The sequence below is a fragment of the Toxotes jaculatrix genome, chromosome 12 (assembly GCF_017976425.1).
Source record: "Toxotes jaculatrix isolate fToxJac2 chromosome 12, fToxJac2.pri, whole genome shotgun sequence".
Lineage (NCBI taxonomy): Eukaryota > Metazoa > Chordata > Actinopteri > Toxotidae > Toxotes > Toxotes jaculatrix.
In genome coordinates, this window is record NC_054405.1 from 26,670,584 (window position 1) to 26,688,846 (window position 18,263).

Sequence of the window (18,263 nt, forward strand, 5' to 3'; positions counted from 1 at the left end):
ACCGACCAATCAGAACAGCTCACACAAGTAACCCTACTTTTCAGATGAAGATTTCGTGTTAACAAACACATTAAAACTAAAAGCAGCAGCGTCTGATTGGTTCTCAGCTGAGACGTTCTCAGTTCCATCAAAGAGACTTTTCACTTTCATGGGTTTCGTTTCAGCAGCTGCTCCAGACCCACAGACATCAGAGTATTCAAGCTGTCACAGAACATCTGTCTCAGTTCAGACAGATGCTAAACGTACCTGTGACCCTTTGGGGGGGTCCGACCCCCAGGTTGGGCACCAGTGGGCTAAACGATCTACGTCTAAATGAAGTAGAGAGCGCAGCTCCGGCTGGAGCAGCGATGACTGAGGATCAATGATCCGATAATCAATTAAATCATATTATCAGCAGTTATCGAAATGAATCATATCAATAGTATCAGTCACAAGGAGTACTGAGGATGAGGATGAGGATAGTGGCAGTGCTTTCATGATGATGGCTCAGCTTTCACAGAACAGACGCTGACGAGAAACTCGATGTTTTTAAGATTCAGAGAAAAAATGAAGAAGTTTGAGTCTGACTCAGTTTGAACAGGAACCGGAGCCAGATGGAGGAAAGTTTTCTGGCATTCAGCACATTTCAACTTCTCTTTGTTCCACAGTACAGCAGGAAGTGTGAGTGGGGGGGTTTGATTATGGTTTATAAACCGTCACAGCTTAACAGTATTAAATTATTTACGTTATTTCCAGCAGATAAATCTCATAAACTCACTGATTGAAACAAACTCCGGTAAAATGCTGGACTTTGTTTATTCATATGTTTTAATAAAAAGCTTCAGTTATGCATCAGAATGTAAAAGCACAGGAACAGAAACTTCAGAATAATACAAAGAATAAATGAAGGATTATAAAGTTAGAAATCTGATCCAGGACCAGCTGCTTCCTGTCGCTTTACTCAAACTTTTAAAAACGAAGGTTCAGAAATAAAATATGAAAAAACAAACAACTGGTTAAAACAGGTTTCTTCTGGCAGCCTTACAGTCGGAACTGAGGGAAAACAACCCAGTGATGATGGCACATTTATGAATGAATGGGACAAACGTCTTTACCCTCAGCTCTGTCTGTCAGGCATCTGGAACCTTTACAGGCAGCTCTCCTCTTCCTCACAGCTACAGGATGAAGCAGGATGCTCCTCAGCTTCCTGTTTACCCTCTGATGACATCACTTCCTGTGATCCTGGTGCATCCTGAGAGGTGGAGTCATCAGGAGAATCTGATAGAGAGCTGTAGAGGAAACAGACATCATCATCATCAGCTTCAGTGTGATGCTCTAACTGATCAGAAGAACATCAGAGTCCTGTCAGACAAAGCTCAGGGCTGTTTAACGCTCTGCTGTCAGTCACTGACTGAAGGTGACATCATCGCAGGTGTCCTGATGCGTCGCTGGTTTGTTTGTTTGTTTGTGCTGACGAGAGTAAAACCAACGAATCACGTTCAGACGTCGTTGGATTTGAAGCTTCATGTGAGGTGAGGGCTCCTCCCTCACCTGTCACCTGGCTCCTCCCTCACCTGTCAGGTAGACAGGTGAGGGAGGAGCCCGGGACTGAACGTCATTCATCATTCAGCTGTTTCTGAGGTCAGCGTCCTCAGGACAGAGTCTGAGGACATGAGCTGTTGGATCAGTCAGGAAAAGACATCACCTGGACTCTTTCCAATCCTGATCACCTGATCACAGAGCAGCAGCGTCCACCTGCGAGAGACGACCCTGCGCTCGCCATGTCCCACAGCTTACTGCATAGGTGATGGGACGGGTCATCCAGGATGCGTCTTCATTTGTCCCTCCTGTCCCTTCCCTTCCCGCTCAGTTGGAAGTCCACCACCTGGGTCTTATTGGTGGTGGACATGCTGATGTTGAGCTGGAGGTGGTTTGGACAAACTGTGGAGCTGTCTCACACAGAGCGATGTTAGTAACCACAGCTGTGGAGGGACAAACTTCCTGAGGCAGGTTGTTTGGCCTCAGGCTGCTGATGCTGTCCTTCACGTTACACATCCTGGGACATTTCAAGTTCATAAAGACGGCAAGACGTTCTCTGTTCCGCTGTCCCCTGTCTGGTGTGTTCCCGTGTTTCAGGCGTGTGTTCAGCTACGTGTTTGTGAAGCGCTCGATTCTCACGCCGACAGATGATGAGTCAAAGAAAATAAAACATGGTAGGAGCTGACGCGGTCTCAGGTTTCAGAGTGAGGACAGTCTCCTGTTCATGTCAGCTCGTCTCAGCTGGACACACTTTTTACTTCACATTTAAAGCTTTTTGAGAAAGGCAAAGGCTTTTAATGTGAAAGGACAGAAAAATGTTTTTGAGATAAAGAAATAAAAAAGGTAGAAAAGAGGGAAGTGTCCCCGAGCTGAGTCACCTGTACCTGACTGCGTCCAGCACAGCACCGCTGCTCGTTTCTATGGTGACATCAGCAATGGGGATGATGTAGGTGCCGTGGGAGGGGCCTGCCTGGTTTGGTTCCGCTTCCGACAGGTGACCTTTCACCTGAGGGGTGACTCTTCCTGTGAAGGAAAGAGGGCGGGGTTTGAGTTGTGTTGTTGTGGTGGATATGTGGTTGTATGTGCAGAGTGTGTTGCTGGTTGTGTTGCTGTGTTATGTTGTGTGTGTTACCGTGTGTGTCCGTCTGCCCGTCCGCCTGCCCGTCCGTCTGATCGTCCGTCTGATCTCCAGCAGCTCTGGATAAACTCAGCCTGGATCGAACAACAGCTGGATTTTCTCCTTTCAGGAAGTGCTCTGTCAGCTGGAGGTAACGCTGAAACACAACCACAGTCAGATTCACTGATCCTGAGTCAGCCTGAAACACGGAGGCGAGCAGGAGACACGAGCTCAGCTGGAAGAGATGAACCCATGATGATGATTTAAAGTCAAATTTCATGTTATAATGTTTGCACCTTGTTGTATTTGTCCGTCAACATGTTTCCCACAGAGACGACCAGCGAAGAGAAGGAAGGTCTGCACCGAGGCTCCTCCTCCCAGCACCGTCCCATCAGCTCAAACCTGCGGACACAAATCAGACGGACGGGGTCTGACGTGAGACACCTTAGACTGTGGAGCCGTGTTGTGATGAACATGTTGGCGCGTTGTGTCATACATGTCGTGGGGAGCGTGTTGGGGTCGGCTCATCCTGTATCCTCTCTTCAGAGCAGAATAAAACTCCTGGGTCAGGGGGAGGTCAGGGTACGGGTTCCCACCTAGGACAGAATACACGGAAACATTGCGGTCATGCAGAAGCACACTGGTCAGACTGGTGTGTGCAGATGTATACTGGTCAGACTGGTTTACCCAAAGAAAAGATCTCCCACAGTAAGACGCCATAAGCCCAGACGTCGCTCTGAGAGCTATAAATGTTCTGGAAGATGCTCTCTGGAGACATCCACTTCACGGGCAGGAAGGTCTGAACAACAACACGACAAACAGCTGATGAACGCTGCGTGCTCCTGTCAACCTTTCATGGTAAATAAAGTTAATTCAACTCAAAGTTAATTTCACTGACGTTTCCTCTGGCGACGTAGTCCTGATCCTTCATCAGGTCTCGGGCCAAACCGAAGTCACAGATCTTGACCAGTTTGCCCTCACAGACCAGGACGTTCCTTGCTGCCAGGTCTCTGTGGACACACTGAGGGACACCACAGGACACAACAGCATGTGATCCAACATATCAACATTGTGTCGTAACAATCAATGGAAAGTTTACCCATCAGCTCTTTGTGATCGTACGTTTCTGGAGGACAGGAAGTCCATGGCCTGAGAGACCTGGTAGGAGAAGCTGAGGAGGTCACCGAGGCTGAGGACAGGAGAGTCGCTGAGGAGCACAGAGGACGCCTCCTGCTGGTCTGAAGGAGAAGCACAGGATGAGTCACCTCAGTGAGGCTGCTTCTTCATTCATCACACATTAGCTATGGAGGATCAGCGCTGAGACAGAGGATGTTACAAAGGTAAGACAGGAGGGCAGGCAGGCAGACAGAGAGACAGACAGGCAGGCAGAAAGGCAGAGAGACAGACAGGCAGACAGAGAGACAGGCAGGCAGACAGAGACAGACAGAAAGGCAGGCAGACAGGCAGGCAGGCAGAGAGACAGGCAGGCAGAGAGAGAGACAGGCAGGCAGACAGAAAGGCAGGCAGGCAGACAGACAGAGAGGCAGAAAGAGAGACAGGCAGACAGAGACAGAAAGGCAGACATGCAGAGAGACAAAAAGACAAACAGGCAGACAGAGAGACAGACAGAAAGACAGGCAGGCAGACAGTCTGGAAAGGTGAGAGTATGAGTGAGTGTGAGAGTAAAACTTGGATGCATTTCAATTACACTGACACACAATAAGTCATATAAATAATAAACATTTTTTATTCTGAATTCATTTTACTCACGATTTTACATTATTTTGGAAATAATTTAATTTAAACAACAAAAAAATCCGAGGAGCCGGCTCTGTTAAAAGAGCTGGAATTCCCATCACCGTTCACATGTACTGTGTATGTTGTCATGTTTCCTTCACCTGGCGGCGTGTACGGCGTCTCGTACACCACAGGTTCGATGTCAGCGTAGCTGAGCTGCTGCATGGCGACGTACTGAGCGCTCTCCTCGTTAGTCATGTCCATGTAACCTCCGTCTGTGTCTCTGCAGGCGAGAGACACTCACGCTCAGCACAAACTCAGAGGAAGCTTTGGTTTGTATCTTTGCGTGTTTGTGTTTTGACCTCTTGGTGTGTGCATCGCTTTGCAGGAAGGTGTGTTTGTTCCTCTGCAGGTAGTTCACCAGGTCTCCATGACGACAGAACTCAGTGATCAGATAGACAGGGCCTGGACAGACACACAGTAAACAGACAGACAGGTGAAGTGTCCTGGACATTTCGCTGTCTCACTGGGGATAGGGGACAACAGCTGTGAGACATGGTCCCCTGGTCCTGAGCTGTCCCCGTCCATCTGCGCTGTCTTTGATTCAGACACAATGAGTAAGGTAACTGTGGGGTGATGATTCATTTAGGATTTAATCAGGAGCTTTAGAATGAATGAGAACGTGTTCAGGATTAGTTTAGGTTTAAATAAAGATTACTTTAGGGTGAAGTCAGGATTAAAGAGTGTACCTCCTCTCGTGCAGGCTCCCAGCAGGTTGACGATGTTCAGATGAGGACCGAGATGAACCAAAACCTTCAGCTCGGACATCAGAGACTGAGCCGCGCTGCTGCGCGCTGCACACACACAAACAGAGAAATCCATCAGCCGGCGTCACCGTCCGGAGACTCCTCAGTGCTCCGCATTTAAAGAGCAGAGAGACAAACTCTGCTCCATCAGGTCAGGAAGTCCACACGGTTTCAGACAGAGCAGCTGGTCATGTGACAGGAAGCAGATGTTATCAGCTAAATTCAAAACTCTGTAACAAGACACAACCCAGCAGTGTGTGGGACAGCGAAGCTGGAGATGAGACAGATAAACAGAAACGTCATTCATCCCCACACGAAATTCACACGTTAATAAAACATAATGACAGGAAGTAAATTCCTGTCAGACGGCTAGAGAAAGACAGACAGTCACAGACAGACAGTTATGAAAAGACAGACAGTCACAGAGAGACAGGTGCATACATTTGACCATCTTCACCGCTACTTTGGTTGTAGAATGAGAGTGAATCAGACCGGAGACGTTCCCCTCAACGACCCGGCCGAAGGCACCTGAACCCAGCACCTGACCTGGAGACAGGCAGACAGAGAGGGATGGAGGGTGAGACAGACGCTGACAGACTGAACAGCTTCATGTCACAGTGTTTGATGTTTTTAATGTCGTGTTGTCTCTTAGCTCAAAAATCAAACGTCACTCTATTTATTTTCAAAGAGTCTGAGATGAGTCAGACTGAGAGACACTGAGAGACACTGTGAGACACTGGGAGACACTGTGAGAGGATTAGATTATAACTCAGGAGGGATTAAGTCAGGTTTAGTTTAGGAATGAATCAGGATTAGTTTGGAAATGGTTTAGGATTTAATAGATCAGGTATTTGATATTGATCTGGTATTAATCTGGGTTTTAATCAGTATTAAGTTGTCTCATGGTACTTTCTAGAATTCCATCGTGTCACGGCCATACCTAGGACCACGCTGTCCCGTGGTATTTCCCAGGTGGAGTTGTAGGGAAGGTGAGTTGGATCGAGGTAGGTGTACTGCTGTCCGTCAGGACTCACCGATTCGATCACCTTCCAACGAACTTCATAACGAGGTTTCTAACAAACAGGAAGACATGACAATAAGTCTGCTTACAAAAATAAAAGACTTAAAATGTTCTGAACTAACACAGTACAGTTATATGAATACTGACCTTCCTCCAGAGGATGATGAGGATGATGAGGAAGAACACAGCGATGATGACCAGGACCAGAACTGCAGCTAATACTGCAACCTGAGACAGGAGAGCTGAGAGGGGGGCAGAGGGGGGGGGGGGACAGAGAGGGGGGCAGGGGGCAGAGAGAGGGGGGGTAGAGAGAGAGAAGGGGGCAGAGAGGGGGGCAGAGGTGGGGGCAGGCAGAGAGAGACGTGAGAAGACGTGTTCATCAAGGCTGCAGTGGATCAGCCTGTTTTATGTGACCTTTCCTTGAACCATTTCCTGGTTAAGCTGCTGTAGGCTCAGACTGCCGGGGGACTTCCCATGATGCACCTCTCTCCTCCTCTCCCTGTCTTTCTGTTCCTGACTCCTCCCCTCTCTCTGCGGGTTCTGTCCTGTGGTTACTGATCCTACTGTTCTGAGCTCTGAACAGAATCTCTTCACGCTGAAGATCATTCAGAACGAACGCCCACATTTCTGAAGCTCCTTAAATTCCGCCCCCTGCCACGCCCTCCGACCCTCCGCCAGAGAACAGCCCCCTGTGGCAGCTGCTGCTGAGACTAACTGCCCCTCCCAGACACACTCTGACCGGTCTCACGTCAACACTCCTTTCACCAATCAGAGCAAAGCACAGGATCACACCGTGTAAAGGAAGCAGATCATCTGTGAGCTGTCAGAGACAGAGAGCAGAGACAGGTCCTGACCCAGTCCAGCATCAGAGACACACACTGGAAACCAACAAGGAAGACACCACAAACTACGGCAACACAAAGACAACACAACATGTGGTCAGTGCTGCACAGCTGAGACAGAGATGAAATCAGAGACTTTAACCAGATTCTTTGATTCCACATCCACCTGGTTACACATGACACACACACACACACACACACCACTGTATTATGTCAGAGTCATGTAAAGAGCAGGTCCTGCAGGGTGAGTACGCACAGGTGGACAGCACTCGCAGGTCTCTGACTCGTCGTCCCGCAGAATTCTTTGCTTCACAGCGAACAGCTGACAAAGAGCTGAGAGCCTGTAGAGTCAACACACTTCGTACCTGCACAGGTGAGACACAAACACACACACACACACACAGACGTGTCAGTCACCTTCTCATACTGTCTGAGGACTGTATGTCTCCTCAAGCCACAGAACTAAACATGACCGGGCCATCAGAACGGGGGACGGGGGTGTGATGATGCCACTGATGACATCATCACAGGTTACCTGGCTGACTCCTCTCTCCTCCACCTCAGTAACGTTCTCCTGCAGAGACACGTCCTCTGAGGCTGCAGATAGGCTCCTCCAGCCGCCCGTCACATTACTGCATCTGCAGGACACTGTGTTACTATGGCAACATACGTGTGCATGTGTGTGTTTACTGGTGTGTGTTTTTACCTGTGTGTGCTGTGACAAGTGAACCAGGTGACAGAGGGGGGTGGAGCTCCCTCGCTAACACACAGCACCGCCTTACTGCTGACCTCCAACAGAGATGTTATCCTGGGGGGCACTGCGCACACACACACACACACGCAAAGGTAAACACATACACACACAGGTAAACATGCACACACAGGTAAACACGCTCTCTGACCTTTAACCTCCAGGCTGAACATGACCTCCTCAACGTCATCTTCGTTGGAAACGGTTGCTGTGTAACTTCCTGTCTGATCCATCTGGACTCGAACCAGCGTCAGTGTGCTCACGTACCTGCACAGCAATCAACCGATCATCAATCAGGCATCAGACCATGTTGGACATGTTGGACACCAGCCGGCAGCTCGGACCTGGTCCCAAACCTGGACTGATGTTCACCAAAATAATCAACGGGTAGATGCTGACCAGCTGGAGCGCCGCGACCGCTCGGACAGAACAACAGGCCGATGTGTTCAAAAGGACAGGAAGTGACAGGACGGACAGACAGATGGACAGCTGGACAGACAGACGGACAGAGAGACGGACAGACGGATGGACAGACAGATGGACAGAGAGACAAACAGATGGACAGACGGACAGAGCCCATAACCTGTTCACTACGACCTCTCCCTCACTGTGAGACCTGCCCCACGACTGTCCACACCCCCGTCCCCGTTCTGATGGCCCAGTCATGTTTAGTTCTGTGGCTTGTGTCGTGTCGTCCTGCAGCAGCTTGTCCTCAGTTTCATTCACTCACACATTCGACTGTCGGACCAAGAGAAGCTGACGTTTAACGTCAGTCTGTCCATCTGTCCATCTGTCCTCCAGCTGAGCCGATACATGTCTCTACGCTGACCTCTGACCTACCTGCTGCCCGTCAGGTGTGTCATGGTGATGGAAGTGGTTTCCGTGGCAACTGTTTGGTTATCTTTAGTCCAGAGGACAGTCGGGGCGGGATGGGCGTCGACTTCCACTCTGAACTCCACCGTGTGGTGGAGGAGAGACGACACGTTGGTCTCACCTGAAGGCCACAGGTAGACGTAACCTCGATCTGCAGAGAGAGACTCGTTACCTGAGAGTTCACCTGTGTGTGTGTGTGTGTGTGTGTGTGCCTGTGGGTGTGTGTAGGTGTGTGTGTGTGTGTGTGTGTGTGTGTGTGTGTGTGTGTGTCTGTAGGTGTGTGTGTGTGTGTGTCTGTAGGTGTGTGTAGGTGTGTGTGTGTGTGTGTGTGTGTGTGTGTGTGTGTGTGTCTGTAGGTGTGTGTAGGTGTGTGTGTGTGTGTGTGAGTGTGTGTGTGTAGGTGTGTGTGTAGGTGTGTGTGTGTGTGTGTGTGTGTGTGTGTGTGTGTGTGTGTGTGTGTGTGTCTGTAGGTGTGTGTAGGTGTGTGTGTGTGTGTGTGTCTGTAGGTGTGTGTAGGTGTGTGTGTGTGTGTGTGTGTGTGTGTGTGTGAGTGTGTAGGTGTGTGTGTGTGTGTGTACTGACCGAGTACTGTCACTGTGATGTTTTTTTCTACAGTCCGTCCCTGCATTGTCTCCTGCACTGCACACACATACACACCTACAGGAAACACAACCTCATCACATCACCAAGGCAACCCAAAAAGCAAACAAACAAACCCTAATTGAATGTTACCATAGCAACTGATAACTGTATCTACTTCTTTTGCTATTTCCTGAAGAGTAGTTGTTATGAACAAAGGACGGTCAGACTTGTGTTCCCTCCACGCGGTCTGTCAGGCAGCAGCTGACTTCATCCTGTGACCTACCAGAATCTGTCACTGTTGCCGTGGAGATGTTAACGAAGGAGCGGATCCGATTGGGCAGAAATTCTGTCACTGGCTCGACTTTCTGAACCAACACAGAGACATTTCACATTAGGACATTCAAAAAGAAACTAAAAAGGAAAGAGGTTTGACCACGTCACAGTTCAGACAGGTAACAGGCAGACAGACAGGTACCTGTCTGCGGGGGTAGTCCCAGGAGAAGAAAACCATCTCAGTGTCTTTGACAGTGCAGTTCACAGTGAGAACCTCCCCCTGTTTCAGCACACTGCTGGACACTGTGAGATCCACCTCCATGACCTTAGGAACTGAGAGACAGAGAGGGAGACGGGTCAAATGGTCAGACAACAATGTAGTCTATCAAATTTTATCTAATCTCATTAAACTCTTTAATGCTAATCTGATTTCATCTGATTTCATCTGATTTCATCTAAATTCTAATTGAATTCAATCCTCATCTCAAACCCTTCATCAGCCACAATGTTAAATTGATCGAATCTAAACTAATCCCAATCAATAGAATCAAACTTTCCTGAACTCTGATGTATTTTTTTCTGACCTTAACTTCTGTAGTTTGTTCCTTAATAATCTAATCCTAGTTGTAAAGCTCTAATAAGAAATAAATCTGTCTTTAGTGACAGAATCTGTCCCACAGGCTTTTAAAGTTGCAGTTATCAAAGCTCTACTGAAGAAGCAGCAAACTGCAAAGTTATATCCAACCTCCTCTTTACTTCTGAAATTCTTGAAAAGGCTGTTGCAGCTCAGCTGTGTGACCATCTGCACAGGAACGGTCTGTTTAAAGTTCTTCTGTCAGGATTCAGAGTTCATCAGCACAGAAGCAGCACATGCCTCCACTGGGCAATATCAACAGGAAGCATGGCATAAATGTCCATCATTATGCAGACGATACCCAAATATATTTATCTATGAGGCCGGAGGAAACAGAGCAGTTATCCGTACTTCAGCCAGACCTGGATGACCTGGAACTTTCTTCTTCTGAATTTAGACAAAACTGAGGTTATTGTGTTTGGTCCTAAACCTCAGAAACAGTTTATCTGACCTTAAAGTTCCTCTGGGTGGCATTAATTTAGCCTCCAGCACGACTGTGAGGAACCTTGGAGTTATGTTTGATCAGAAGCCTTGAGCGATCAGGCTTCTCTCCTGTGGAACCAGTCTGGGCTCAGGAAGCAGACACAGCTTCAAACCTTCTGTCTGACAAAGCTGAGAATTAGTTGTAGTTACAGTTTTAGTTATTATGACTAAACCTACAGTCACAGTTATTTCTACAGACTCAGAGTTGGACTGACTCAGGTAACTGAACCATCCCTTGGTTATGCTGCTACAGGCCGAGGCTGCTGGTCCGTTTCTAACACATTACCATGCTTAATGTTCCACTCTGATACACTGTGGGTGTAGTTTGGATGCATATCTGTTGAGCTTGGTCGAGGGATTGAAAGGACAACCCTCCGGTCTCAGGCCGGTCCAAAGTCCAAAGCTGCACTCTTTACTTGCTGTGGCACGGCTGTCCCAGTCTAATCTAATCCAGTGTAATCCTAATCTGACCAAATTTAATCTAATTAACTCACCTACGATGCTGAAGACGTAGTACACCTGGGACTCCCTTTCCTCGTCTCCGTGGGAGGCCAAGCACACATAGGACGTATCGTCCAGACGACCCGTGAAACCACGTCCTGGCTCGTACGTCATCCCTGTGACCGGAGTTCTGCCCGGACGTTCGTACAGTGAGACATTGAGCTGCGGGTTGGACACCACGCAGGGGATGGTATCTTCCTCCGCCTCCTTCATCACCACACCTGGACCCATGGGGACGAACCATTCATCTGGACCTGAGGGGGAACAGGTGGGACGGACAAATCAGGATAAACAGTTCTTATAGGAGGACAGATACAGATTGTTAAGTGATAAATGTCATCACCTTGTCCAGGTATGAAGATGTTGATGTCTCTGCTCTGATAGGACAAAGCTTCCTCACAGGTATATCTCCCAGAATTCCTCCAGGTGACATTTAAGAGCTGCAGGATGCTGGTTGACCCTCGATTCTCCACAGCAACTCCGTCTACCTGAGAGTCCTGAGGTAACTGCCATGTCACCTGACTCCACCCTGAACACACCTGAGGAGACAGAAAGGTACCTGTAGGGACATAGAGACAGGTATCTGAATACACCTGCAGACAAAGACAGGTGTTACTGACCACAGTGAAGTTGGAGTTCGAGTTCAGCAGAACTTCAGATGCCGACGGCAGCAGCTCGAGACAGACGCCGCTTTCAGGGTGAAACAGGAACACACCTGCAGACAGACATACGGACAGGTAAACAGACAGACAGGCATACGGACAGATGGAGACAGACAGACAGAGACAGACAGACAGACATATGGACAGGTAAACAGACAGACAGACATATGGACAGATGGAGACAGACAGACAGACAGACATATGGACAGACAGAGACAGATAAGGACAGACAGAGACAGACAGACAGACATACGGACACCTACCTAACAGGAAAGGCAGCAGGTTCAGACTTCCTGTTTGCCCTCTGATGGACTCCATCATGGCCGCAGATCCTGACAATTAACAGCACAGAGAGGAGAGATTTCAAAATAAAAGTCTGACTCAGCTGTGTTGTGTTTGTGTGTGACTCAGGTGTTGTACTCAGGTACAGGTGTGAGGTGTTTGTATTTTACTTGAGTGTTTCCGTTACGTTGCTGTGTAGTTTTACTCCTCAGAGGCCGATGCTGGACTTTAGCTTCAGACTGAGACAGATGAAAGAATCCAGGCTCAAAGCATCAAAACTAAACTGTGACGTCATCAATACTTTCAGTTTGGATACTGTGAGTATGATGATACCTTCATATGTTGTGAATGTCCCAGAGTAAATCTGCACTGATCTGTGTGTTCATATGCTGCTGCTCTGGAGTCAGTTCAACAAAAACAGTCTCTGTTAAGTCGTTTCTGAACTTTGATGATTCAAACAGACCTGAACACACACACTGCTGAGTGTGTGTGTGTGTGTGTGTGAGTGTGTGTGTGTGTGTGTGTGTGTGTGAGTGTGTGTGTGTGTGTGTGTGTGTGTGTGTGTGTGTGTGTGTGTGAGTGTGAGTGAGTGAGTGTGTGTGTGAGTGTGTGAGTTTGTGTGTGTGTGTGTGTGTGTGTGTGTTCACAGGGGGATTTAGGGATTTTTTTTCTTCTTAGAGAAAAAGAAGCTTGAGTCCAGTCGTCCAATCAGAATTTATCCCTGTGAATCTCGGCCAATCACGGGCCCCATGAGCGAGGGAGGGAGGAATGTGAGTCAACCACAGAAGAAGAAAACAAACAGTGAAGTATTTCCTGTTGGCACAGCCAATCATAGCTCAGCAGCTCTCTACTGTTAAATCTGCTCTCAGGTCAGTTGCTCCTGTAGGACACTGTGATGTCACTGACCTGCCGTGTGTGTGCCCCACTACCCCGACGACAGACAGACAGACAGACAGGCAGGAAGACAGACAGAGACGTGATCAAGCTGCTGCCTCAGAGACCTGACACATGAACAAAGGACGTCCTCGTCTCTGGAGACACACTCGAACCAACGACACGTCACCATGTTTTAATTTACTGCTGCAAGCAGCCAGTCAGAGCTCAGCAAACAGAGTCATGGAAATCACAGAATGTCTCTTCATTCTGGACACAAGAGTTCAACTGTACTCTGCGTGTGTGTGATCCTGACATCACACTAACACGCTTTTAATGTGAAAAGTTGTTGCTCCTTGTTGTGAAAACTGGATTCATTCGTTGTAGAAACTGTGGCTGAATCTCAGACGTCTGAGTCTGTGCAGCTGCAGTCCGTCCTGTGAACATGTCTCCAGATCTGTGAACCGTGTCTCACATTACGTCTTCGCTGGGGTCAGAGGTTAGAGGCCAGAGGGCGGTCTGAAAATCAGCTGAACACGCTCAGCAAAGAAAACCCTGAACCGAAGAACTTGCTTAACGTGAGGCTGCCAGTTTCTGACCTGCAGCTGCTCTTTGACCCTCAGTCTCGACGCTGAGGTCAGAGTTTGACTCAGAGCTGCAGCTCAATGCGACGATGCGTGAACACGACGCCACAGCGTAGAGCACCACACACGTCGGTGTTGTACTGTCACATCATAAACAACAGGGCCGTGAGTTCGATGCTGAGATATTTCTCTTTTCTGATTCTCACAGCTGCTTCACCCTCATCCTGAATGAACACATGAATGAATGAGGTTTTCTGAAACCACAGTGGTGCAGATCACCCCCCCCCCCCTCCCCCACTGTGACACACACTCACCTGATCAACAGGTGTCTCTCCTGTCTGTCACTCCTCCATGGTGAAGGTGCTGTTCTGTCTTCTGATTGGTTCAGATCAATTGATGAACAGCTGGTAGTCCCACGTTGATATCAGTGACCTTTGACCTTAGAACAGAGACAGAATCACAGACAGCAGGTGAAGATTTTCATGGACCAACATAGAGTCCCGTGTTGGACACTGAGGTTTTACTGTCCTCGTCCTGCTGATGGACGGAGCATGTTTCCAATCATCAGCTCGGCTTTTCCAGATAAAATCTCCTGCAGAGGAGTGAAAAGCTGCTGAGGCATCAGAATGTCTGCAGTGACTCAGCGTCACGTCTCCGGACGTGTTTCCACGTTCATGCAGCCGTGAAGTTCGACGCTGTACCGGCACACACTCACGCTGCAGTCAGTGCTGTGAGCACACAAAGTGCACAACAAGTCCAACCAGCAGAATCTCTGACAGTCGACGCTACAGAGCTTCAGGACTGAAGAAGAAAAGAGGTTTAGTTCAGACCTTCCTCCTCCTCCTCCTCCTCTTCAGTGTTTTTCTCTTTGCTTCCCTTCACTCCTCTTCTCTTCAGTCTGAGTTCATTCCAGACGAACGACGAATGGAAACCAACAGACTGTCTCACAGTGGGACAGAGAGAGAGAGAGAGAGAGAGAGAGAGAGAGAGTGAGTCTGCAGCACTGAGGGAAGAAAAGGGGCGAGAGACATGGAGTCACACTGGGGAGGGGTGGGAGGGAGAGAGAGAGGGAGAGGAGGAGAGAGAGAGGGAGGGAGAGAGAGGGAGAGAGAGGGAGAGAGCCAACGTCTGTTTTCAATCTGTTTCTCTGTGCCCCCCCCCAATCAGACAGGAAGTGAGCCACGTCCAACACATGCTGAAAACACGCACACACACACACACACACCACACACACACCACACACACACCACACCACACACACACCACACACACACATACACACACACACCACACTCTTGGGTTAATTGGCCTATCTAAATTGCCTGTAGCTGTGTGCGATTGACTGGCGACCAGTCCAGTGTGTACCCCGCCTCTCGCCCATAGTCAGCTGGGATAGGCTCCAGGTCCCCCGCGACCCTGATGGATTAAGCGGTAGAAAATGAATGAATGAAATAATATTATTTGCTGTTATTTTATATTATTCCTGTAGAAAACCTGTCCAATAAGCTTCTACGTGTCCAGATGTGGGCAGTCTTTGAAACTGGGACATATGGTCAAACACAGCTTTGTTTGCTCCAACATAACTTCTGACTTTTTTAACTCTGATTTAAAAAAAAAAAAAAAAAACTAAAATAATGTGTCGTTTTTAGCCTAACAAAAAAAATTACAGCTATATTAAAATATATTGACAGTTTTATGTAAAAATTTTAAAAATATTAAAACATGAATCTGCTTCAGCTTCTTCAGTAGGTACCCTCTCTACTTACATCCACTGATAAATTACATGTATGTAACGAAAACCATTTGAATAATTTTTACATGACACGATTTAAAAAGCATCAGATTGATGTAAACAGCATCTCACAACTGCCACAATTAAAATTCATCCAAAATTATGGTAATGGTTTTAAAAGCATCAGGAACTGTGAAAAAAAAGTTGTTGTTGTTGTTGTTGTTGTTGTTGTTGTAATGCATGAGAGCAAGAAAAACCGGAGTCAAATTCTTTATTTGTATGCGCAAACTTGACAATAAATCTGAATCTGATTCTGAAACGGAGCAGAAGTTTGGGGACTGCGCATTGGTTGACATTAAGGCGCCAGGTGTGAAATAGGCCAATCAGCGCACAGTATTGTTAACCTCTGACCTCGCGTCACCAGCTCACCGGACTCTTCATGGAGCACAGCGCTCCGGATTGTTAGGAATTTGTCTCAGGCAGAAGTCGAAGCGGTCTTCAGTTCCCTCGGTAAGACCCGAAAATCAAAGGCTTTATCTGTAGTGGATTTATTCGGCTCATGGAGAAGGATGAATTACAGACGGCTAACGTGAACACTGCCCCCATAGCTTTACATCTAACATGGCTACATTAGACTTTAGAGCAGCCTTGAAATAACACGCTCAGACGTGTTTACGAGGCGAGTGTATAATCAGCAAGAGCTCCGCTACCCGCTTAGCTAACCGCGCTTAGCTAACCGCGGTGTAGCTGACTATAGAAGATGTTCTCTTGTATGTGAAGAAAACGTTCAGTCTGTAAAAGCGTGTGTTTTACATTGTAACCTGCATCGCAGCGAACCCAGGTGGTGTTTTCAGGTTATGCCGCTCTAAAGGCGCCTTTCTAACGTGAACGTGATTCAGGATGTGACCTTAATGCACCGTCTCACTGTGCGAACGCCAGCGTGAGGGAACCGAGCAGCTGGTTGGCAGCATAGAGGAGAAGGCTGTCAGGCAGCGTGCTCAGTGAGAGGATGCTAAAGTGTGTTCACTGGAAAAACGTCTTTTACTTCTCACATGTCCAGAAAGCACAGTGACAGTCCCGCTGTGCTCGCACACAGGAAGCTGCCTGTGTGTCTGATGCTTGTTCTGAACTATTAATCACTGAAACTAGTTTTTTATGGATGTCTGTTATTCAGGTCCTCCTGCTTTGCAGCTGAGACATTTATGTTGAGCATGGACAAAGAGGTCAACGATCACATCACCATGACTACTGCTTCAACATACAACATACACCTGAGGTAGATCTCTCTCTCTCTCTCTCTCTCTCTCTCTCTCTGCCTCCCTCCCTCCTTCCTTCCTTCCCTCCCAGATAAAGGCACCAAAGTTGAGTGGAAGGAAAAGAGAAAAGTGCACTCAGTCAGTCCCAGAGTCTTCACTGTGACCTCAGACCATGAGTGGACTTTCCAGTGATGTCATGATAAGAGGTACACAGATGTTGTACGTGCTGCAGATGTTGTGTTGCTAACTTTTTCTTAGAGTTTTAGAAGATGTAAACTTTTACTTGGCAGTGTGGTACAGCTGACACGTGTTCACTGCACTGGCTTTTTTACTTTAAAGAAGTTGAGGTAAATTTGCTTTTTCCATTCAGGTGTAGTTTTTAAACCATGGGTGGATGTCACAGGAAATCCTGAAGAACATGACTCGTATCTTTCATGTGAAGAATTACCTTTAAAAATTTTCTTTTTGTTTTATGATGCAGGATTTAATGTATTTATAAAATGTAAAACCTTTTTTTTCCCACAGAAAAATATTGAAATAAGCACATTTTTAAACTGTAAACTCAGACAGAAAACAGTTTTTACATTTCAAACCAATATAAGTAACATTTCCATGTAAATGTTCAGGTAAAACTGTTTTAAATCTAAAAACATGTTTTGTTTTTTTACAGTAAAGTGTTGAAATGACCACGTTTTAACTGTAAAATCAACAGTATCAATACAGTTTTTACTAAATGGAGGAAATGTTTCACTATAATGTAACAGCTGCTGGTATTTAACTGTAAAAGCAGCCTTTTTTTTTTTTTTTACAGTGTAGAGACACATTAGACAGATTAATGGATTGATCAGTAATAAATCAGTTAAAGATCAATGGTACAGACTGGACTGGAATGTGAGATGTGGCGCCCTCTGCTGACCGACTGCTATCTCTGAGCTTATTCTGCCTCAGAGCTGCAGACTCACTTTTTATAGTGTAACAGCAGCAGTCAGTCAGCAGATGGCGCCAGCAAACAGCAGCAGCCTCGGCCTGATTCACAGTGAACATGTTTTAATCTGTCTCACCTGATGTGTCCTCTGCAGACTGTTGGACAGTGGACAGTGCTGGTTTGATTTGGTATTTCCAGCCTCAATTCAGTGAACAGGAAAGAACTGACAGTTTGTTCAGCTGTTTGAAGCAGCTGCTGTCGTCACGTTTCATCGAACTGGGCAGGTTTGTCAAGAGGTTTAAACTGTAGGAGGGAGAGACATGGGGTAAAGACGTGGACAGGTATTCTAAACTGCTTATCAGCAGCAGTGGCCACAGCTCAATGGGAACATGAAGGCAGGAGTTTTACACACTCACACCAAACCACGTGTCTCAGACTTTGTCCTGATTGTTGTGATTAACACCCGACTGTTTCCAGTCCAGTGCTACCAGCAGCTGCTGCATCTTATTTTGTAGTCTGTCTCTGCCTGTCTATGATGTCCACAACTCTGTGGACCCCTGTCTCGTATCAGGGATCCGTCCATGGAGACGGGCTCTGATCAGACTCTGAAGACCTTCAGAAGTTTGTTGTTCAAGCTGAATTTGTGTTTTTCATCGTTGAAGCTAAGAATTACTGAAAAGTTTGAGTTTGTAGGTGTTTTTGTTTCCTGCAGGTTCCCAGTGTGAGCTGGGATTTTCCTTTGGCTGAGAAATGAGTTTTTCTGCTTGTCTTCAGAGACTCAGCTTCCTGTCCACCAGCTGCTCAGCCTGCT

General features: G+C 47.3%; 1 protein-coding gene across 2 annotated transcripts; it reads right to left on the reverse strand.

Annotated features, from left to right (window-relative positions):
• Nucleotides 1-779: 779 nt before the first annotated feature.
• Nucleotides 780-14,498, reverse strand: LOC121190514 (platelet-derived growth factor receptor beta-like). Of its 2 annotated transcripts, none has more exons than XM_041051318.1 (27): nt 13,854-14,498; nt 12,064-12,132; nt 11,759-11,853; nt 11,482-11,677; nt 11,132-11,392; nt 9,723-9,853; nt 9,531-9,612; nt 9,248-9,322; nt 8,633-8,816; nt 7,944-8,059; nt 7,748-7,859; nt 7,577-7,679; nt 7,298-7,406; nt 6,347-6,441; nt 6,119-6,251; nt 5,620-5,724; nt 5,122-5,226; nt 4,735-4,837; nt 4,534-4,655; nt 3,758-3,873; nt 3,534-3,656; nt 3,323-3,434; nt 3,132-3,231; nt 2,932-3,037; nt 2,651-2,792; nt 2,403-2,541; nt 780-1,268 (listed from the first exon to the last, which is right to left on the reverse strand). In XM_041051318.1, the coding sequence occupies exons 2-27, from the start codon at nt 12,119-12,121 to the stop codon at nt 1,127-1,129; spliced, it is 3,165 nt and encodes a 1,054-aa protein (XP_040907252.1). In that variant the 5' UTR covers nt 12,122-12,132; nt 13,854-14,498; the 3' UTR covers nt 780-1,126. The 2 variants fall into 2 exon arrangements, with proteins under 2 accessions (XP_040907252.1, XP_040907251.1); XM_041051317.1 differs by having other exon boundaries at nt 2,397-2,541.
• Between the last annotated feature and the right edge of the window lie 3,765 nt (nt 14,499-18,263).

Coding starts and splice junctions, on each gene's coding strand:
- LOC121190514 (XM_041051317.1), bottom strand. CDS start 12,121: ATGATGGAGTCCATCAGAGGGCAAACAGGAAGTCTGAACCTGCTGCCT. Junction 8,817..9,247: donor CATCACAGTGACAGTACTCG/GTCAGTACACAC, acceptor CTCTCTCTGCAG/ATCGAGGTTACGTCTACCTG. Junction 7,860..7,943: donor GTTCAGCCTGGAGGTTAAAG/GTCAGAGAGCGT, acceptor GTGTGTGCGCAG/TGCCCCCCAGGATAACATCT.